The 23,751-nt window shown below is 37.4% G+C and overlaps 1 protein-coding gene across 4 annotated transcripts in view; it reads right to left on the bottom strand.

The window, feature by feature from the left end:
* Positions 1–2,715: 2,715 nt before the first annotated feature.
* FOCAD (focadhesin) overlaps positions 2,716–23,751 on the bottom strand; it is an 88,714-nt gene continuing 67,678 nt past the window's right edge. For all 4 annotated transcript variants that reach the window (XM_064405765.1, XM_064405768.1, XM_064405766.1 and 1 more), the window contains 17 exons: positions 22,660–22,749; positions 20,100–20,247; positions 18,105–18,224; positions 17,325–17,447; positions 16,391–16,468; positions 15,937–16,008; positions 15,646–15,748; positions 14,465–14,545; positions 13,350–13,478; positions 12,228–12,343; positions 10,767–11,027; positions 10,069–10,158; positions 8,414–8,591; positions 6,893–6,990; positions 5,748–5,993; positions 4,542–4,617; positions 2,716–3,177 (listed from right to left, as the gene is read on the bottom strand). In XM_064405765.1, coding sequence (XP_064261835.1) covers positions 3,104–3,177; positions 4,542–4,617; positions 5,748–5,993; positions 6,893–6,990; positions 8,414–8,591; positions 10,069–10,158; positions 10,767–11,027; positions 12,228–12,343; positions 13,350–13,478; positions 14,465–14,545; positions 15,646–15,748; positions 15,937–16,008; positions 16,391–16,468; positions 17,325–17,447; positions 18,105–18,224; positions 20,100–20,247; positions 22,660–22,749 — 2,083 coding nt within the window. In that variant the 3' untranslated portion in view covers positions 2,716–3,103. The remainder of the gene's footprint in view (positions 3,178–4,541; positions 4,618–5,747; positions 5,994–6,892; positions 6,991–8,413; positions 8,592–10,068; positions 10,159–10,766; positions 11,028–12,227; positions 12,344–13,349; positions 13,479–14,464; positions 14,546–15,645; positions 15,749–15,936; positions 16,009–16,390; positions 16,469–17,324; positions 17,448–18,104; positions 18,225–20,099; positions 20,248–22,659; positions 22,750–23,751) is intronic.

Here is a 23,751-nt window from a genome sequence, read left to right as displayed (position 1 = left end):
TAATTGGTTGAATATTTTCCTAAGATCTCCTCTTGCTCTAAACGTACCCAGAATTTCTTTTTTTTTATCTGACCCAACGCTGGCCAGTTTAAACTCTGAGCTTTGGACTTTCGTGTTTTCTCCCTACACAAGGGAACCACAGCTCTGTAATCATCCTGTGAGGTCTGACCTCTCTTACAGCGATCATTCTTTGTGAGTTCCAAGAGGAGTTCCCTGTTCAGCCAAGCTGCTCTTCTGCCCTTCTAGCCCTTGCTAGACTTTTGGCACAGTGTGATTTACTTGTTCCTGTGCTTCTAAAAGGTTGCTCTTAAAAATGGACCAGCACTCATGGATCTCTAAGCCCTGAAAATCAGATTCCCAGAAGATACTGCTAACTAGCTTCCTGAGCAGTTTAAGATTTGCTATCCTGAAATCTTGGATAGCAACTCTGATGTCTTGTTTCTCATTTACACCAAAAAATTTAAACTCATGATTACTGTGGCCAAAACAGCCACCTAAAAATCCCATCTTCTCCTTTCCTATTCACATACAGCAAATTTGCAAGTTTGTGATGGGGCGGGGCAGAGGGAGAGCTGGAGCACATCTTTCCTAGTTGTCTCAATGAATACTTGTAGCAAGAAATTATCTTCAACATACTTCTGGAATTTCTGAGACTTCCTTGTCACAGTTGTCTATCATTTCCAGTTGATGTCCAGGAAATTGAAGTTTTCCATATGAACAAGGGCTAGTGGTCCAGAGATTTCTCCTCACTGCCCATAGATTAAATAATCACTGCTGGCATTGTGACTGAGTGAACAGCAGTAGACACCTACAGTGACATCTGCTTTGTTTTCCATCTCCCTAATTCTCACTCAGAGGCTTTCAACCACATTATTCCTAACTGCAAGGAATGACAGCGAAAACTGTGCCTTCCAATGCAACTCCTTTGCCTTGCCTATCCCTCCTGAACAGTCTATAGCCCTGCATGCCAGCACGCAAGTCATGGAACTCATTCTACCAAGTCTCACCAATCCAAATCTCATAGCTTTGGGAGCTGACAAATCCTTCCAGTTCATCCTGTTTATTTCTTGTACCGTGTGCACTGGTGTTCAAACATTTCAAATACTCTCTTAAACTCTCAGTGCTCTGTAAGCATTGCCAACCTCAGGCCATGCTATGCCATCCCTTGGCTTCCATGTTCTACTACACATCAGTAGAAATTTAGTTAATTCAGATGTTTACATATTGCTCCTCTAGGCAAACTAAAACCCAGCAAGTAGGCATCACACAGCAATTTCCTTTAAAAAAGACAAGTTTTCATTTGAATTAAAATGCTAATCAACAGGCAAACTGAGATGATTAAAGGTGTAAGTTAGCTTGAAACAGTACATTAGAGATGGAACCATTAAAGTGTGATGTATTTGGCTTTGTTAGAGATTACACAGAAGCACACACAAATGGAAAGTCATGAACTGAGATGCTGGCTCTCTGACAAGGACTTTCAGTGAGTCCTTCTGCACATTCACCTTTAAACAGTTTTCTCAATATAGAGCTGCATATGCAGCAGAAAACTACCACTAATTATCCACTATTTTGGAAAGGCAAACAAGTACTGCATTAATCCTCCACACACCCAATCAGTGAAGAAATGCTCAGCCTTCACACAGTACCCTGTTGGATGAGAAAATCCTAGAAAGAGTCATAGAATCATACATTCTGAGTTGGAAGGGGGCTATAAGGATCATCAAAGTCCACCTCCTGGACCTGCACAGAACAACCCAAAGAGTCACACTGTGTGTGCCTGAGAGCATTGTCCAAATGCTTCCTGAACTCCATCAGGCTGGTCCTGTGACTTCCCTGGGCAGCTGTTCCAGTGCCCAACCACCCCCTGGGTGAAGAATCATTTCCTAACAGCCAACATCCAACATAAACACCTCAGGTGCTGTCACTGTCACCACGGAAAAGAGATCAATGCCTGCCTCTCTGCTTCCCCTCACAAGGAAGTCGTAACTGCGATGAGGGCTCTCCTCTGTCTCCTCTTCTCCAGGGCAAACAGACCAAGTGATCAAGAAATCAGAGAATTTCTTTAACAGAGGAAATGTTATCAGTCCTGAAAAATAACATAACTCCTCCAGTGGTATGTGTCTTCTAGATATATGGAAATATAATTTCTTTCACCCTGATCACAACAATGCTCTTACCAGTACTGTTTTGAAAGACACTAGGGAACAGTGCCCAATTATATTTAGTTAATTTTTGTCCACTTCAGCAAGGAGGATTGCTAAATATAAAATCTCTTTTAAAACATGTCTTGGAAAGACTGCAAAGTGAAAAAGTCTCCATTCCTTCAGAAAGAAAAAAGTAATAAATAAGGAAAATAGCAGGGGCTAATCTATTTAAGTTGATAAGTGTGGAAAGGAGTTGCTATATTGTCCCTTCTCCCTAGAGGCAGAGGAAAAACTCTTGTTATGTGCAGAGAAGCGTCACGGAGACAAGAACAGTTACAAGTGGAAAGAAAATGGCAACTGTCCTGGAGCTGCAGATACTACAGCCATCAGGATCATCAACTCATTTCAGCAATCTTTATAAAGCCGTTTCAAACTTGACATGCATACCACCCCTCTTCAGAAATTCTGATCACACTATGTAGTTATAATGTGTTGTCATTACTGCACAAGAACATTGGGTTATTACTAAAGGATTATCAGTTCAAAAATAATGCTCATTACAAGTCTGTTACACTAAAACATACTTTAATAAATACACTATTATCCATCAAATTTTACTAGTTTATTTTATTTTCAACCATTACTTCAAAGCTTCCACAAATTAAAGGAATATTCCACTCCAGCATTTGAGGTTCCCAGATGTTACTGAAACAATTCAATTGAAACTGAATGTGTATTTCTCATTTAGATTCAGCATATTTGCAAAACAATTAAAGACAAAATATTGCTTTTCATAGGAATTTTTGTGATGAAGCAAAAGGGTAAAAAAACCAAAATCCAATTAAAAATCTTTTGTTAGGAAACATCTTTGAAATACAGCTTCTTGACGCCTGAGTAATAATATTATGTTTTCAAGTATGGACAATTTTCTTCATTGGGTAAGGTATGGTGTGCAGCTACCAACCATAAGCTTTAGTCCACACTGCTTTCTTCTTGAACTCGGCAAGAGACCTCAAGGCCAGAAGTGTAACTGTGAAGACAGGGACAAATTGCATTAAGTTGTGCAGTCCAAAGGAAAAGATGTGAGTATTCTTCCTAGTAGTTTTACTAGCACAGGTATAGGTTTAGTTCTCCTTTTACTGACTCTTTTCATAATTCTTTCACTTGTGGTGATGTACTAGACTCTTCCTTTGCTTTGTGGCACATCTCCTACTGAAATCATATCACATCATCTTCTAATTAGTCTATCACTTAGGCACACAGATCAACCAACATTGCAGAAAGCTCAAATTCAATGAGCAATGATGCAAGCCAGGACATAGGAGGCTCTGGGAACAACAGAAGCACAAAGTATTAAGTCCTCTGCCCAACTTACTGATTAGAAATGCAACTCACTGATTTTTTAATTCAACTTGAAAGAATTATGTTTTCAGGCAAAATCCAGTAACCAACCTAGTCACAGTCTAGTTATTTAGATGGAAGTTTCATGTTCTAGTATGTAAAAGGAAAAAAAACAATGAGAAGCTCAAAGGGAACGGTGACTTATCTCTATAGCGGCATACTGAGAACATATGGTGAATATTGGAACTCTCTGATATACAGAGGAGGTTCTCAAACGGCCCTTAGCATTGCTTCTGGTGGAGATTAGCAGACATTACAGGGGAGTTCATCAGAGAGTGCCTAAAAATGCAGACATCAAAACAAGGGTAATTATCCTATTAATGCAAATAAGTTAATAATTGGATTTCAAGAAGCCCCTTTTAGGTCCAACAAATCAGATGGTCCAAAGGAAGTGCATTGTGTTTACGGAAAGAAACACAAGTGCACTTCTCTTGAGAATATCTGTGGTGTCCTCTTAAAGTGAGTTGCACAGATCCTACATGTGTATGTAAGCAATAGGATGCATGCTAGGGCTACAACTCCTACCATAATTTACATATTATCTACTTTCCAACTTTCTTTTCCTGTATCTTTTCAGGAACCCTCATTTCTCTTTCCTTTTTTCTCAGACCCTTTTACTAGGCTGTCCTAGTTCACCTCCTACCCCTTCCACATAGCACAGTCTTGTACCTAAAGTTATGTGATTTGTATTCTAGTACTGGAGGATTTCCCAATAGTATGCTGCATCTTATTTTTAAGGGTAACTTCAAAACCAACAGACAGATCTATCAATGAAATAAGTTTGTGCACTAGATGTACCTCTAGATCCTTTGGACCCTAAGTGCTACATTATAAGCATCAGAAGATGAAACAGCAAAGGTAAAATGTTACAGACAAGAATACCAACTTACCTGCGACAATTACATCAAAGACAAAATCTCACTCCTTGTAACAACTGCATTTGATCTGTACTGACTGTTATGGAAAATGAGGACCCAATTAAAAATATATTACCTTTCAGCAGGTCCACGGATGATGCTGATAATGCTTCTTTAGGACATTCCATCATATTGATCAGCCAGTCAATAAACTGAAGATAGAAACATGAAAAAAATCTGAATTAAAAGAGCCCCTGTATCAGAACACGATGAGTTACTTTCATTTTGACAGACAGATAACTGCTAAATTCAGTTATCTAATCATAGGCAGTGGCCAGTGAAGCTTCTGCCCAAGGTAAACAAAACACCCTAGAGTACATCTCCCTGTCAACGCAATTCTTTCCATAGCTGGATCTGAAACTCCCTTTGTGCCTTCTCATTATGTCAGCAATAATTCTTTGTAAGAAGAAGGCACACTAAACAGCTTCCCTCCATCTTGCCTGTTCATACCTTTAACCTATTAATATAATTCATTCTTATCAGTCTCTTGTCCAAATGTTTTACTGGAAAAAAGTTCCTTCAGAACTCTTATTGCCTTTATTCCTCTTTTGACCTCTCTCATTTTTTGTTATTTTTTTCTGGCAGTGCAGGATGCCTGGATGACAATATGGTATTTAAACTCCTAAGGATGATTTTCAGGGCAAGGCCTCACATTCTTCCTTAAAACCTAATTAAGTACTTGCATACTAACAGCTCACCCCTGCATTCCTCCAACATTCTGAATTCTGACTTCAGAGGTAACTCTGAGCACAGAAGCATGCTCAGAGAAACCAGTTCCCAGCAGATTCCAGTTTGCACAAAATAGCTAATTATTACGCTACAGATTAATAACAGTACTTCCACATATAGCAACTATGTGCATTGCATAGTAGGTTTGTCAAATTAGGAACAATTTTCCACATTTATTTTCAACTCATACTTCAAAATAAATGACACACACTGCAAACTGCAAAGAAGATCTTTGATTGTTCTGAATTTACAGTGTGGTGTGTCCAGCTGCAGAGGATCCTTCTTTCAGTGTTTAAAACACTGATTTGCTACGAGCAGCTCCCAATTCTCCTGGCTGTGTTTTCTTAAGAGTTTGACTTTGGAATTTTTTATTTTTTTTTGCAACTCTCAGATTTTACTTAAGAAACTACTTTTGTGTCTGATTAAAAATAAAGTGAGATCACAATTGAGATGCAATAAAATATAGAGAAAATAACTGCTCCAAGATCCAAGGTGACTACCAAAAATGGGGTTCTTTCTCATATAAAGTGCTTACCACTACATGCAGTTTTACCTTCTGTGTTTGTTCTTTCCACGGTTCTTTAGCCAGCAAAAGGGAAAGGCTCCTTGGAAGGAGAGTGAGAGTCTCTTGCACAGCAAACTTGTCAGTGGGGCTAATGTGTTCCTCATACAATTCTGGTGATACCATGTGGTGTTTCCACAGTGACCAGTCAGCACTGAGGCCAAGCAGTAATGCAGCACCATGGTCAGCCCAGACCAAAACAGAAGCTGCAAACAGCCACACGAGGAAATCTGTGCACTAAACAGGAAAAAGGCAAAAATGTACTTCATTAAATGAATAATACAGAAGGAGAAAAAAAATTAAAAACCTTACCAAAAAAACCCAACAAAAAATTCATCCAAAAAAGAAACCAACCAAAAACCCAAGACCAAAATCCAGATGATCACTTGCTCTTAAAAATAATCATACAAAAATTCAGGTAAAATTCAAAATGCAAGAACTAAAATTAAGAACTAAAAAGTTCTTAATATACTTGTATGCTTTGAAGAGCATATGCCTCTTTATAAATTCAAACTAAAATGTCTACATGAAGACAAGTAAAATCACACTCTTCTAAAATCATCTTTTAGATTAAAGCTGATCCACAACTTATTTAAAATGGAGAAACAACTTTTTCACAGCAACCTGACTGTTGAGGGAGATCAGAGATGGTCACCTTTGTGGTGCTATAAATGGTTGGGAAATATTGCAGCAATGTAATTAATGCCCTTCTGATCTAGGCAGCAGCTTATTTTATATCCTCAAATGGAAGATCTAAAATAGGTGAACAATATTATTTCTCTGAAACTGTCCAAGCTCTCTCAGAACCAGAAACTACACAATTCTCACCTGCCTAGACAGTTCTACTAGTGAATTCAAAAGTTTCCTTCAATTGTTCTAAATACAGTAAATTTTAAGAAATTACTTCCTTTGGCTGCCTTAAGGTTCTATCATAACTTAAGTGTAAAGGTTATTTTAAAGTAAGAGTTTTAAATACACATTCATTCACAAAAAATGTGAAGATTTTCTCTGTGATGGTGAGATCACTATCTTCTAAAATACAAAAGCATGTGGAATAATTCTTATAACTGAGGAAAAATGTAAATATATCAGAACCTCCTTCTGTCCTTGCTCCAAATAATTTTCACAGCCATTACCTCTTTCAGATCAACATTTTCTAAGGGTGTTGACTTGTGCGCTACATTTCTGATGTAGCCCATCAGGTCTAACAGCCAGTCCATTCTTTTGAGAACTCCTAGAAAAAGAGTAAGAACTCATTCTTATTTTTAAGAATTAACATGTTACTCATGTTAAACACTAGAATGCATTGCTTTTCATTGAAAAGCAAGCACAGAAAATTACTATAGCAGGAAAGTACCAACTCTAAAAGAAAAAGATCACCAACACCATTATCACATTTGATTAATTCTGCCACTGACAGAAAACATATAGGTCCTTAAATAGTACAGAAACATTGCTTACAGGGCAGGTAACACACTGAACATACACACACACACTCACAAAGAAAGCCAAAACAAAAAACTGAGTGAAAATTATTTCACATAATGGCAGCCTGCAGGACCCACTAACCAAGTCTGCACATCTGACCTCTACAGAATCCTAAAGCCTCCCTCAATGTGCACATTACTGTGAAAATGGTACTACAGTGCTGAGAGGGTCAGTAAAATATGGTCAAAGCATGCAAATAAAATCAGCCCTCAATTCATCTCAAGGATGGAAGACATTTCATTGATTCAGATTCTGCTATCCATAATCTGTTCTGCCTCCCAGAAGCTCACCACCAAGACCACATTACATCACACATTACTATGTCCATGTAATCTTTACAAGTGCCCCCTTTCATGCCGTCTCCTCTTTTACCCAGAGCAACCTCACTACACTCAATTAAAGCTCACTACTCAAGTTCTTCAAACACAGCTGGCAGGTAAGGCATCTGGCAATATAATGCTTTGAAGCTGTTCAGTGAACACAGACAGACAAAGACCTTTCTGCCATGAAAATGAGACCTCATTCTTGTATCTTTCTTTTCTTGTTTCTTCCTTATCTTCCTGTTTGATTCTCCTACTTCTCTTCTCAGCCCCTATGCTTTGTCAGACCCATAGCTGAGCCAGCCCAAATCATTAAGCCACCAGATGACTATCTGGTATAGTTATGAAGAGGGATAAAGGGAAATTTATTTCCTGTGTTAAATCAGTGCAAGAAGTTCAGGAAAGAAAGTTATTTCCCTAGTTCAACCAGTCTTATGGGAACATCCCCCCACCTTCTGTGTCACATACTGGTAAGTCAGATTTTAGGTCAGAAGGTTAGCAGACTTGCAGTATTAAGAGGTCTCTAATGTACTATGTACATCTCTAACACTATCCTAAAAAGACTGGGAAACACAGATCTAGTTAAAACTCTGGTCTGCAAAACACATTGATGAGACAAATAACTTGTAGCCAGACCACAGAAAAAAGAAGTAACTGGAGAAAAACATAAAAGCAAAGTTTGATACAAATACTTGAATAATAAAATAATTCTGAAGACAGTAGTTTCCAATATGGAAAAATTTGGAAATACTTTGGTTAAACCATCTTAAAATTATTTTAAAGGAATCAGTGTAGATTCACAAATATCTGTTGATTGCATGGTTGATTTTTCTTTAAGCTTAATCTTACCTGTATTTTCATGTCTCACAATGCGAGCATGATAGAAACTATGCAAGAACATCCATAAAATATTTTCCTTCTGGTGATATCCTGCCACAATATGAATCACGGAACTCAAGTTCGTCAGAGGCAATCTTCCTTGAGAAACCAAATACACTTTCATGAACGTGGCCTTCTCTATATTGTTCTGCAAATGCAATTAAAAAAATGTTAAATTGAAAGGTATATTTCTTGTGGGAAGAGTAAATTCTGCACTCCTCTTTACAAAAAAGTAAGAAACTCTTTGAATAACTAGTAGGCTTCACTTTCCTCAAAACTTACTATTACACAGAAGACTGTACATGCTACTTGAACTTTACTTGAATTGTTCAAAATAGGCCAGCAAAGTGTAACTCAGTACAGCTTTTTTTCACACTGCCTTAAATTTTACATTCCCCTTTGAAATTGAATGAACCAGCTTAACAGTTCTGGCCACTCAAGTCTTCCTGCAAGACAGATACACTGTAGTGACAAAATGAGGCTTTCTTAAATGATGTTTTCCAGTGTGAAATAAGAATGAAAAATACAAGGAAATGACAGTTCAGCCTCCACAACCTATTTGAATGCTTGGTGCTCTAGGAATTTCATAGAAAACAGAACAGGGGGCTTTACGTCACAGATGTTTGTTTTTAAAAGCTTGATCTGAAAATATAAACTTCTTCCACACAGGTCACTTCCTTAGCATTTCAGCTGCTAAGTATTCCACCGCTAATTGATTCCACTGGTGAGAAAAGCTTTTTTTTAAATTACATTATCATCCACAGTCATCTTGTCCACCAGGAAACATTCTGAGCGTGAATGTAAATATAGAACATAAAGTCAGGAATGAAAGGTTTTTCAGTCAATTATTTCACATTTTTAACAGAAGCAGAGATCCACCAGCTCAAGGACAGCTAGTCACCAGGATGCATTTACAGTTTCAAGCAGGTGGGTATATTAACTAAAGAGGACTGTGGTGTGCTGTTTGCATCATTGGTCTGAGATTCAGAAGATATAACACCACTCTGGTTCACACCATTCCTGTTCTGCTAACAGAAGTAATTCCCAGAATGACAGAATCAATTAGGTTGGAGAAGACCTATGAGATTATCAAGTCCAACATATGATTCAACTATACCATGTCAACTAGACCTCAGCACTGAGTGCCACATCCAGTCTTTCCTTAAACACCTCTAGGGACAGTGTCTCCACCATGTCCCTGGTGTGACATTCCCATTCTAAGCACTAATCATCCTTTCTGTGAAGAAATTGTTCCTAATGTCCAGCCTAAACCTCTCCTGGTGCAGCTTAGGACTGTGTCTTCTTTGTGTCTTGCCTGGGACTGGCTGCCTGAGAGAAGAGGCCAGCCCCCCACCTCACCAAGTTAGTTAAGACTCTCCAGTTCAAACCTCCCAGGTGAAATCATGAGTATTTGAGTTGCTTTGAGAAAGTTTGGAATATGGATTCTTACCACTTCTGCTTCTCTCTGCTGCCTGAAGATTAGATCCTGAACACTCTTACCTATATGTCACGTAAAACAATTAAATGCTCCCAGTGAGCTAAAACAGTCTGGTGACAATAAAAATGACAAGGTTGTTTGTTTCACATGATCTGGTGATAAAAGAGCATAATTCAAATGTAATTACCTTGGAGATCTGGACAATGCGATTGATCTCTGAATCAGCCATTTCTGAAATACATCTGGCTACATCAATATACATTTCCAGCTCACCTCTCTGCAAAAAGAAAAGTAAATGCATGTCTAAATGTCTACTTCTGGCTTTCTTTATAGTCAAAATTGGTGAGTTTAGAAACTTTTTAATGATAATGATGAATAATTCTAGCCTCACCTAATCTATTTTAGAATATTTGCTGAGGAATTTGACATAAATCAATCTACAAGAACAATGGTATTTGAATACTTTTAAAGAGTTTATTTTATTTTTAATGGCAAAGTGCCATTCTTTGGAAGTATTTTCTGTAGCGAAATAGCTTCTTTAAATCACTGTGAGAAACTGAATCCTCTGTGGGAAAAAGAAAGTCTCCTCATTGTTAATTTCTTCTCTTTCATTAAAATTTATTTCAGTACTAATACTGTAATTTTCTATTACCAAATCATTTCTGAGGGAGGAGTGCACATTAGATTGGTTTCACAACATCGCATTCTAAAATAACCAAAAGTAACTTAAATTGAAACTATGCTGCTACTTTAACAAATATAATTAAAAACTGCACATCTAATTAATGTTTTGAATCTGATGCATCAGTGCAAAAAAGATGGTACTTACCATCATTAAAAAAATACCTAGCTACAGTGTTCATACACCACATACATATTTCTTACCTGAACCTCATTTGGAAGAAGCTCATATATTTTCTCCACAGCCTGACACAAAAAGCTCCAGCAAAACTGGGCAGGGTTGGGAAGTTTCATTGCCTGGATGAGCCCCTGTAGAACACACTGGCAAATTTCTGGGCTTTTTGTGCGGTTATTCACTTCAAATTGTTGTATCAGAAGCACTTCTGTAAAAGACTGCAGTTTGTCTTCTGCAACATGTTGCATCCACAGGGACAGGGACATGAAAAGATATTTCTGAGTTTTCATCTGAAAAGGAAAAATTTTTGCTCCATTTCAAATTCTAGCTCTTCACTGACCTTGAGCTATTGCTGGGTGAAATTATAAAAAGAGCTCAAACACGATTTATAAAAGCACTTAAAGTCATAAATCTTAAAGTCATAAATATTTCTCAGGTCTTTTCTTCTTCCCTTTTTTGATGATTTTTTTTTAATTAAAGAGAGTTCAAATATGTCAATATTCTGTTTTCATTAAAAACGGAAGAACTTACTTTCAGTGAACCTTGGACACCACATCTACGTATGGACAGAGTAATTTTTTTACATAGTGCCCACTGCATTTCTACATAAAGCATACAGACTGTCTAGACAGTCAATGACAGAAGTATGATAGCCATAGAACTATGCATGTTGCTAGCTAGTGAAGAATGAATAATCCATACGAAAGGCAGAGCTTAAATTCTCTATAGCTCACCTTATTTTGTGACCACAAACTCCCACTGCAGCTGGAAAAGTGGCAGTCAGAAATAAAATCTTTTTTTTGGTACCTTACCAATTATGTACCTTAAAACTGCCAGCAAATGTTTGCATATCTAAGACTAATGAATTAAAACAAAAAACACTCCTTGAAGAGATCACAGAAACAAGCATCTAATTTTCAGAGAATTGTCATGAATCTGCTCCTGAACTAGGAGAAAATGACAGAAATGTGCAGTCAAGTGTTCTGTGGGATTCAGGGAGTTTTACATACAGTATTAAGGAATCCACCTTTTAATTCCAGAAGAACAGAAAAGCAATGAAGGATAAGACCAAATTTGATTATACTGTAGGTTAGTCTGTTGGTATTAAAATTAAAACCTTGCCTACAAAATTAAGGCAAGGTTTTTAAGACATAGCTTTTTTTACTAGTTAGCTAGATCAAGAGACCTTGCTAGAAAAAGTAGGTAAGCTTTTGGACAGATTAGCGTGGACCTTTTTGTTAAGACTTTTAATTGGTATAATACAAGATACTTTTTCTCCCTGCATGCCATGCTTTATCTCACGAGGTTATCAGCACTATAGGTCTTAAGCAGTAAAGTAAAATGAGTGTAGCAGGTCTTAAGTCTGCCATGGTATTTCTGAAGAATTTTGAACCAGTAATCCTTTTCTGGTGAGACAGCCTAAACATTGTCACTGAGGAATTTTATATGAAAGAGGTGCTGAGCTCCCACAAGTTTTCTGACATACGTACACTGAGACTGTAGATAAGGGGAGGTGCCACCCACATCCCTAAAAGCATTGCTGCATTTTGAGATGACTGAGCTTGTGTCACAGCCAGTTCAAGGCAGAGATGTTTTACCTCATCACCTAAAACAGAAAAAAACAAACTAAGTTAGAAAGAAAATATTTTCCCTTTAAATTTGTTCTCGACTCATAAAATAGAGTTATTGTTCTACTAGAGCATTACATTACAACTTATTTTTCTAAAAATCCTACTTAAAGCTTTTAACATATACATGTTAGAAGACTCCTCTTTACATTCATGCACTTTCAGCAAGAAGTATCAGCATTTGTTCAAGTTATTTCAATCCCTCAGGAACAAAAATGTGGGAATGCTAAGAAAAGTAAAAATTTAAAAAACGCAAACCCTTCTTGCCAAAAAAGTCAGTATTTAATACACAGAAGTAAAAATGAATCAATATTCCTAGACTATGATGCCGTCTGATATCTAAAACCAGCCACAAAACAGACATACTGTTTCCTCTGAAAATTCCCTCATTTACAAAAGTAAGACTCCTAAGTGAAAAGCAGGAATAAAAAAACCCTCCAGACATTTAACAAGTCTTAGCTCTTCATAAGAACGGCAGGCCTCATTATAGGAATCTTTATCCATTATTCTGAAAATTATTACCCAGTGTAATTTAGTAGAAAGTGTATTTCAAACTAGTGATAGTTAGGTGAACTATCAAACAGTTGAAATATGTGAAAAAGTGGCAGGCTCTGACATGGGCACTGGACCAAGCATTTAGCAGTTACTCATAACAGGATACAGTTAGTTGAGTTTTATGAGGGGCTTTTATATAAATCAAATGAAATGTTCAGGCCACTTTCACCAATATTCTAGGGAACTTATCAGCTCTGATCTTCTTTAGTTTTTCTTCAGTTAAAACAGTGTCCACATGGTGATGAGAAATATATACTTGCAATAACTAAAAATTCAGTCTTGAAAGCATAATAAAACTAACCACTGCACTAACTTCAAGCCCTGAAGAGGGCTCCATAGTTTGTGAAAGCTGCATTAGTGAAGAACTCTTGTTCAGAGTTTTAATAGAAAACTAATGCAGAAGTTTTAATAGAAAACTACTACTCTTACCAAAGTCCAGTCTCATCAAAGGAGAAAGAATGGATGCCCAGTTTACAGGTGGATACTGATGGCTTTCTCCAACTAATGCAATGGGTGCCAGTGCTACTTTCACCAGCTCAGCTGGGACAGATTCAGGGCCTAGAACAGAAGATTTGGTCAGAGTCTAAACTTTATACACACATATATGGCTGAACAGCTCAGCAAAAAAATGTGAACACTACACTGTAGTTCAAGCTGTAGTAAAGAACTGAAAAGTGTCATTGTTACTTTTGGCATCTGAGAATTAGCCATTTCATTTATAATGAACGGTTACATTTTTAATGTCCTGTCGAACTGGTTTTTTGTCACTAATAGAAACTTTCTGGTCCCTTGTTCTTGAGTAAATTTACAAGTTAATTAAAGATATTCCTCATCTAGTAAGGTAGTACTTCTGGATTTCTTACTGGGAGAACAGCAAAGTCTTCTGACACTGCTTTCCTTTCTCATCTTGTAGATGGAGGCCAAAAAACCAGTCAGATAAGTGCTAACCTTTGCTACGTACCATGTTATGTCTACTTAAGTTAACTCAGTTCTCCTGGAATCAAAACATAGGCACTTTAAACTCCATTTAAAACGAAGCTTGCTTCATAGGACAGCAGTGAGCTCACTTAACTCCACATAGAAGCAATCCTCTCTATCCTCCTTAAGACTACTCCAAGACATCACTTTTATAATCAGTAATCTGATTAATACCACGCTGATACAGAGAATCTAAATCCAGCATCACTGAAATAAGGGGCAGCATAAAGTCGGTCTGATGATGGAGTATTAACTGAGCATACAGGCTAACACTTAAAAATTATTTGACTTGCATTCTCATAGGGAAGAAACATCATGTCATCAACAGAGAGGGAAGGGAAAAGGGTTTTAAAAGTCAAGAATTAGGTGGAGAAAACTGAAGTCCTAACTACACAATATTACCTTATCTTTTTGAGTGTAATAAATTTCTATTTTAAATACCTCACATTAGTGAAGTTCACATTTGTGCTTAGAAAAGTTCTCTTAGCAAATAAAAGCAAGTGTTTAAGGTCATCTTTTATAGCTGTAACAAATTTCCCAGAGGAATGCTGTAGTTCAATCCTTACCTTTCTTTCCACTTTCAATAGCAAAGTCAATGGCTGCCCTGATAAAGCTGTTTACAGGTAAGTAGCTAAAATCTGGAGGAACTGTGAAGATAAAAAGACTGCTTATATTCTAAAATATCATCAGCAAAAATTATAACCTTCTGCTCCCAAGTACATTTAAAGGCCAAATTGAGCTGTGTTTGAGCTAACGGATTCTGTAGGTGACTCAGGGTATTTAGACTACCAGACTGATAGACATATTGGCCTTTTCATCTTTAAGGCAAGCTAAACATTTCTGGTGGTGAGAGGTGCCAGATCAGAAAATACAAATTCAGAGATCAAAAGCCAGGGATAAGAACGTCCTTAAAAATACGTTGGTCACTGCAAGCTGGGCTTTGAAAGGGAACAGCTCAAACTTTTGGGAAGTTTAATGCAGCAGAGACATTCTATGTATGTACGCAGGCATGCATAAAAGTAGAAACTTTAAGAGACTTTTCTTTGTAATTTCATCTACATTTTGTATTTTTGGCTGCTCCCTGTTTAGTTCACACCAAAGTGAACAGCTTCAACTTCATTAGCTTTTGTTTGTTACTGGTATTTTATTAATGATTAATTATCTGGCCTTTACTTTACCAATGCATTTTGAAACAACACTTAAAAGTTAGGGATGCATCAGCCACCCTGAAAGAGCACAGAACACTAGTTTTTTTATTTCAGCTAATCTGAGAAGATCTGTTCTAGGAAAATACTTCTAAAACATTAGTTTGGTCTTGTTATAGACTAGTTTTTACATACTGTTTTTTTTATACAGTGGGAAGTGCTAAAACAAAAAGTAGATGAATCAGTTCTAAAAGGCACAGAGTAGATGTCAAACACACATGCCATAGGAACTGTAAAACCTGTTTACACTCATCCTATTAAAAAATAAAGAAGCAATATACAAGTTTGACCAGAACAATTTAGAACCTTACTTTCATACTGCAAGTAAAAGCAGATGTGGGGTATCCTATTACTGATTCCTACTTCATGTTCCACCCTTTAGGCACACAGGACCTCTGTGTAAGATCTCTGATTCAAAGGCTGTCATGTCACCTCACAGGGCTGCAATGTCTGACTGATATTATCTCATGTGTCTCTCACTGTCTTTTTAGTGATGTGCTATTTCTACATGTTCTTTAAGAAGCAGTAATAAAGCATCTTACCAGATGCCCTGTTCTGGGTAGAAGACAAACAGGACATGTGAAGACGTCCCAGAAGTCTTGCTGCATTTGTCTGAAGACCAATCTGCTCTGAGAAACTAATTATCTGTTGAGACAATAAACCACTAGTTAGACAAATTTCCCTACACTGTCTCATTCAAGCTGGATACAAATACTACGTAGTTTCTTTTAAAGAGACTTGTCTTGCTTGTGCAAGGTGTGCAGGTGTGCTAGTGCATTATCCAAAGGAGGAAATGCATTATCCAATGGAGGAAACAAAGGCTACCTTCTTACCTGTGTAAGTGTTCTGATCACTTCATTCAGCTTACTTTGAAACTGTGAGGACTGAATGCTCTCAGATTTCAGCTGCAAGAGAAAAAGAAAAAAAAAAGGTTAATTTTGTAACAGATAAAAAAGAAGGAACAAACAGAAAAAATTCTGAAAACAGATTACATCTGCACCCATGCCTTTCTCTGGAAGTGGGAGAGAAAAAAGGAGAAAGCTTACATGGCTGAAAACTCTACCCCAGTGGCATTGCACATGGGCCCTGTGATGGCAAAATGGAACAAGTCCCTTTTTACGCATTGCAATTCAATGTTGGTTAGTTCATACCCAACATTAATTATTGCAAAAATGTGATGTCCTGGTTCACAGCCATTGCTCTAGGAATGGGAAGGATGCATCCCATCTTGCCTTCTAGGCAAATTTTTCCATGAGGTTAAGGTACCATTTGCTTACATATTCTGACCTGTATCATGCCTCCTTCAGAGCCCACCAGTGCAACCAGCCCACTGACAGCAGCCAGACGCTCCATTGTTGGAGAACCCTGGAAGCATAATTCAGGACTAGTGAGCCAATGTGATGACACAACACTACTGTAGGACAAAATGCTTGTTTCTTCCAACTTAAAAACCATGACTACTATCACTAGTACACTTCTAATCCCAATAACCTTTTCAGATCAGACTCCAGCAGGGTAGATAATATTAATTCCTCTCTTGATGACTGAAAGCTTTATATGGAGCTTCCTGCTCAGTTCTCCAACTCTGAAATCATCATGGATTGACAATTTTTTTTTCCTAGCACAATCTGTATTCTGCAAAATATACCAGTGCAATTCAACTCAAAACCAGTTTCTTTATTGATAATTACCTTTAGCTGCAATCTTAATACATATAAGTTTAGAGTTTGATCTGAAACACCTAACTCTTACAGATAAACTGAAATTATTTTAAAGACTAAGGCACTATAATTACCTGTCTTTTTTCTAGTTTTGACAAGCAGCACCTGATTTCACAAGACATTTAACTCAATAACCTAGACTTTACCCTTGGGCACTGTTCCAAACTTGTGAACATGTCCAAATTAAGACCTCATTAAGATACGCATTTCTCATAAATTATCCAAATAGAAGAGAAACAGGAATTTTTTCCCTTTAGCGAACAGCCCAAAATTATACTCTTGCTTCCAAATATCAATCAAACAGCATATTCAGATAGTCCTAACTTTTCCTAACATCACTCCTGCAAAAGCAAGGAAAATTATATTGCTACTGTTAATTTTAAACTGCACACCATCCCTTCCCCAGCTCCTCTACCCCCACCCATGCAAAAAAAAAAAAAAAAAAACCTAAACCAACAAAACAACTACAAAACCTAGGATATGCATAGAAATTCCTTTACCTCTGCAAGCACAGTTTTTATCCAGGCTGGCATTAGTCTGTTACTCAGGTCTTCAGCTTTCCCATGACCACAAGCTGACAATCCATGTACTATTGCACCTAAAGCTAAAGCAAAACTGTACGTCTGTAAGGTGAAAAGAACTTATTAAAAACAGATTTTACAAACGAGTCTGTATTCTTTTTATATTTATTATTGAAACATTATCACATATTTATTATTTCCCAACAATTAGAGGTAACATCTTTGTCTAGAATATGAGATGCTTTATATCAAGTGACATGGGATTTTCTGAGATTAAATCTTTTACACATAGAGTCTTTGTTTTAGAGCAGATTTTCTGACATGAAGGTAAAAAGCTCTAGCACAGGTAGTTAGCTCTGACTTCCTATTTTTCAGATAAACATTCTGAACAGCTGATTAATGTAATAGCAAGCTTTGATTCAAAATGGTTGCCTGCCCCAGCTCCTTCATTTCCTGGCAAACATTAATCAGAAAAGAACTTGCACTCAAATATTGAGATTATTTTTGGCAATTTGGGGGGTACCCTAGGACACTAGAGATCAAACACACACCTGTAGGAAGCTGTGGCTATGTTTATGGTTATGCACTGTCAGTGGTTCAGGGAAAGCATTCATCAGTATAATACATTCATCAGTTAATGATAAAATGAGATCAATATAATTGTCTTGAATTGCAGTTTGGGAAAAGCAGTATCCAATATTGAATAGATAAAGAGAGAAAGAGAACTGAAACAAAGCCCAAATACAGAAGAATTATTACCTGCTGATTATTTTCTGCTAAGGTCCGTAGCTTGCTCATAGCCTTCTCAGCCTCAGCTGCTTCTATGATTCCGACACTGAAAGCAGAGACACAGGAACAGGCCACAGAATAGGCAAGTACCTGAAAAAAATTTATTCCATTAACTAGCACCTAATCAAGCTCACTGTAGCAATGGTCAATAATGTGACAGAATGATAGAAAATATGGAACATTTTCAGTTTATACTTTCTGATATTTATTCCCTCTCTGAAAGATTCTTCATTGATGCTAATAATGTGAAACAAACGCAACTAAAGCTTGGAAGTACTTCTGGTTTTACAGAGGTCAAACTCCTGACCTTCCACATAAACGTAGCTATTCTCTAAACACAAGTATCTGATCATTGTTTATCTAAGTATACTCAGCATGCTGTTCTCCCATCAGGACTACAAGCAGATCCACCAGGCCAGAAAATGAGCACGTAGAACTGTCTCTCATACACAGCCCACAACACCAGACTCTGGCCCTTGCAGAAGGATTCATCAGCAACATTGCTTTTCTATTCTTCTACCTTACACTATCAAACATTGCTTTTCTATTCTTCTACCTTACACTATCAAACAAAGCAAGTGTGCCAAATGCCCTTACCTCCTCCTCCGTATCAAAGTTAAGTAGCAGAACAACACATGACTCTGAGGGAAGCAGAGTGCAGGATTGACATCAATTTGACCTGTACCAAGTAATGTGCAGATTTTGCTATGTTTATTGTACCTTTTGCTGCAGCAGGCCAAAATTACTTCTCAAATACCAGGTTATATGCAAGTCATTTACAGCTCTGAAAGAGCTTCTTGTGCATCTGATACAATAGCACTCATCCTAGAGTGCTGTCCAAATTTTACTCATCTCTACAAATCTTTACAGAGGTAGTTTTTTCTTCTCATCCCAAACTATCTCATGATGTTAAACAGCTGCTGCCTTTCATCACAGAAGCTGCTGTATTGAACTCAGTTTAATTTCAATAATGCACTTGAAGATCTCTGGGGACATATAAATTATTTTATAGCTGTAAGTAATTTTAATGCATGAACCATAAATTGCAAAAGGCTAATCCCCAACACATATGTACTGCCAAAAAAATAAAATTTAATAGAAGATGTTTAATAAAGAGCTTTCAGAACTCTACCAACAGGGGCAAAAAATAATACTATCAATCTCTATTGAATCCTGTAGGAAAAACAGAGGATTATGCAACTCCCCTGCTCAGCTGCTCCAGGCTTACATATATCACATACAGACAGGGTTGCTTTTCTCATGCAAAACATCTGCTTGTTCTGATTTTTGTTTTCTGTTGCAAACTATTTGAATTTCATCACCTTTCATTCTCAAGTTTTACCTCAGCAGAGTTATAGGCTAAGTACATGGGCCATGTCAAAACTCACAGGACTTATCCTGGAAAAAAACTCCCTGAAATGCAGGTTTCAGTTTAAGTATTCAAAATATAAAAGAAAATAACATATGGGGCGATAGCAGCATGCAAAAGTACAAAATTCACATTAGCTAGCAGCACAAAATTTCAAAGAAGTATACAGAAGGCATATTGAAAAACAAAGTATTAGGATTTAAGTTCTCTCGAAGAGTAACTTTTTGTCTGCTTTTAGTAGATCAGATGAGAAGTAAACAACTGTATATAAGAGACACATAGTCCTAGTTACTCATGATCCAACTTTCAACAGTTTAATTTGGGGTTAAGAACACCTTTAAAGGATCATGTCTGCAATATTTTCAGGCAGTTTGTTAATGTCTACACAAGATTACACATTATTCTATTCTTATTATTGCTGTTATTATCACTTTTATTTTCCAGCAGACATAAACCCATACACGGTGAAAGAAAAAGTAGAAATCAAGCCTTCCAGTATCACTGATAAAAAAAGTTTCAGCAAAAAGACTATAATTATTAAAGGGAGGCAACAAAATAAACAGAAGACTTAAAATTTGTGATAAAATAGGTCATACCTCCTGGACTCCTCTGCTTTGGTCCTCACTGCTGTCCAGGTATTTGTAGAGTTTTCGCAATGAAGCAGAAACATGCACTCGTGATTCTGTTTGGCTACTGTGACTCATAAATGAAAGAACAAGTCCTACTCCTAAAATACATCCCGTGCTTTAAGAGAAAACAAAAGAGAAAAGATTAAGTATGCTTTGGCTTCTCTGAACTCCCTTTAAACCGCAATAAAGTTTGTGGGTAAGAAAACCTCTTGGCCTTGCCTGATAACTAGCCCTGTAGATAATTTATTATCACAGTCAATTTTGCAAATGGTTTTTATTTCACATATCGTTTCCAGGAAACACCAGACAAAAGAAGACCATAAGAAGAAAGTGTCTAACCTGCATGCACTAAAATTTGCATATCTTATAGTGGAGCAGCTTCATCAGGGCAGACATATGCAGCACAACTAACTGTTTGATGATGAGGATACTTAAAATTGCAACAAGAACATAGTTTCAAAGGACATAATTGAATAGAGCAGCTGGCACAAACATCTCCACAGTCCCCACCTCTTTTTCAGATTTTTGTTCAGAAATTTCATGCTGGACCAAAGATCTTGTACTAAATTCTGCATGTGTACTCCCATAACAAGTTCCAAGTCATCAGGTTTGTCAGAAAACTTCTGAACAGTTCGGGCTTCCATCATGATATACTAAAACATTGCTCTGAAGGTGTTCTCTCACTGGCACACATCCCCAGTTGCTCTTATTGGTAGATGATTTTTTTTTCCCTGTGCACATCTCCCTGACATTGCTTGTAGCAAGCAGCAAGCAAATGAACATGGCTAGGATTTTAGGCATTCTCCTAAGCTTCTCCTATCCAACTTAAAAATGGCAAGAGCTGCTGCATTTGCTCAGCTAGGTAAAAAAGAGACATCTGACAATAACTTCAGTTGTATTTTTAAGTTAATGTTTTACAGTAACTGGGAATTAAGAATAATTGAGCATGGCTACAAGACACAGAGGGGTGTCTTGGGCATGGTACTTTTTTCCAGCAAAGATCAAACAAACCTTTTTAAATAACTGGTATATCTGAATTAATGACTAGCCAACAAAACAAGGACATGGCTTATATACAAGAGTTCTAAATTCAAATTTACACTACTGCTTGTTGACAAAATTGCATAGAAAGAAAACAGTTTATAGTTTAGAGCTATAATATTTTATGTTATTCACTGTTAATAAAGAGTTAAAATATAATCGGACACTAAAGCAAGAATAAAACTTCACCTTTTCTGTTACACTTTTTGTAACTAACAATTGCTCTCACTTGACTACCTTTTTTGTGAGCTACATAAAATGAGTATTTAGATACATTTCACCTACATGATATCTCAAGATTTCCTAGCACATTTTAAGTGTTATACTCTAGAGCATCAGGTTGCAGGGAGTCCTGCCGCCCACCAGGTGCTGCCTGAGCCTGGACAGCACTGATTTCCACACCTGCACTGCTCAGCAGAGCTATGCTCAAAACACCATCAGCCTGTTTCTTGTGAAAAAGAAAATCACTGATTTAGCAGGAGTGAAACACTGGTGAAAATGCTCATGCCTCACAGTTGATCATGCCTGTGTCACACTGGATTAAAAGGCTGGAAAGGACCTTCCTTTGGAACAGCAAATGTAGAAATGCAAAATTTGGACAAGTCTGCAACTTTTACAGCTTTACATTATTTCTTTGCTCACAGAGAGAACTCGTACTGGACATCAACTCGCTCTTAACCTTTAAAAACCATAGACAGCACAAAAAACTACCCCCTCTTCAATCATCCCTCTTTTGCTTGCCATTGTTTCACATTCTTCTGGCAGTCTCTTGCTGCCAGAAAAGTCTGGCTTGGCTCTTCTCTGAGGCTTTCATCTCCAGCTAACAGGCTGCACAAACCAGCAGCAATAGGCATGACAAAGGGGTGCAGCTGGTAGAATCTCTGTGTACTGTGTATCTCACCCTGTGTCACTCAAAAGGCAACAGAAATCCTTACTAAGCTATACAGGTTCACAGCCCAATGGTGCACAGCTGTGACTCCTCCAGAGCTTTTCAGAAAGTGCACTGGAGAAAGGAGGGCAAAGGCAAACGGGAATTATTGCTGTTTCTTTTGAACAGTGAAGAGCTGGGCAGAGTAATGCTCAAACTGAAAGAAAACCTCATGCACTCACACTGAGCTGCTCAAGGTGCTGTGGTTCCTTCCCTGATTTGAAAGAAAAATAACTGCTGTGGAAGAAACATCCTGCCATGCTATGTTAGCTGTCTCATGGCAACTGACATGTGTTTTATTGTCTAAGGAGATTCAAATTCTAACTGTAAAAACTTAAGCAGTGTAGACAAAGTCTTTGACTGACTCTGTTTTAGGGAGCAGGCAGACCTCCAAAGGGCCTTTCCAGCCTGCCTGAGCTGGTGATTATATGGAAGTACTCAGAACTCACTGTCTCCTTGTCCTATTCTTCTACTTTTCTGTATAGAATTAAGAAAGAAAATATGAAATAAAAAGGTATAGTTCAAAATAAAGTATCACCAGTAATATAGGAAACTCACTTGTACTCCAGATTGGTGTCAAAGCAGCAGTCCTCCAACACATCCAGGGACTTCATCAGAACGAAGTTCATCTGTTGACCAGGTATATCACTACAAAACCAAATCAAAACAGAAACAAAAAAAATCCAATGCCTGACAGTGAGAGGACCCCCTGACAAAACATCATCTCAGCTAGATGTGTAACTATTTATAAGCTGAAAATTCATGACATTTCATACTATTAGCTCTCTCAATCTCTCTCCACCTCATTGCCTAACTTACTGAAAAAAAAGATGTGTTTACATCTCACTCCAAAAATGTCATATGGACTCCCCTCTTATAAAACATATTCTCAATTTTCATAATGAACAGGACATCTTTAATGGAAACTAGATCTATAATCTGATATAAACTATAGCTACATTTCTATGAGTTTTGATTTGTTGGAAGACAATGCTTTAAAGAATGTGTAAGATTAAGGTTTCAAACCATGCAGGGCAGTGAAAGAGTAAAACTAGTCTGCAAGAAATGGTTAGATAAATGTATTCACTTAACACCCCTCACCACAGAAATTAAACCAACACAAACCCCCAAAATATTGATTCACATACTCCAAAATACTAGGCTGGTGTAACTTCATTCTCTGTAAGAGTCTTTTAATGCTTGTATGTATCCACTGACTAAACATCCAGAGGTAGTCTATTCCCAAATTACGTGGCTGAGTCAATGCCAGCAAGGCATCAAGACACCAAAGCATGAAGATCAGAATTCAGCAATGCTTCAGTTTTAACAAAATCAGGTGCCTTGCAAACATTAGTTTCACTGAGCAAATTAACAACTGCCAATCACATCTGTTTGGTATCTGTGTTTGTGTACTAATGAAACATTTTTTATGAGTATACAAGAAGAAAAAATCCCTAGCAGTCAAAACTCTGGAGGAATATAAAGTCCAACCTAAAAACCTACTTCTCAATTACTCTGGAATCACCAGAAATTTGCAACTGAGGCTAATCTTTCTGAAAAGGAGGCATTTTCTAACAACTTCAGAACACCTCTGTGCTGCCAACACGGCTGTAATAGCATGCTTTAAAAACAGTGCATTACACTACTTCC

The sequence above is a fragment of the Passer domesticus genome, chromosome Z (assembly GCF_036417665.1).
Source record: "Passer domesticus isolate bPasDom1 chromosome Z, bPasDom1.hap1, whole genome shotgun sequence".
Taxonomy (NCBI): Eukaryota; Metazoa; Chordata; class Aves; order Passeriformes; family Passeridae; genus Passer; species Passer domesticus.
This window is presented reverse-complemented; position numbering and strand designations above follow the sequence as displayed.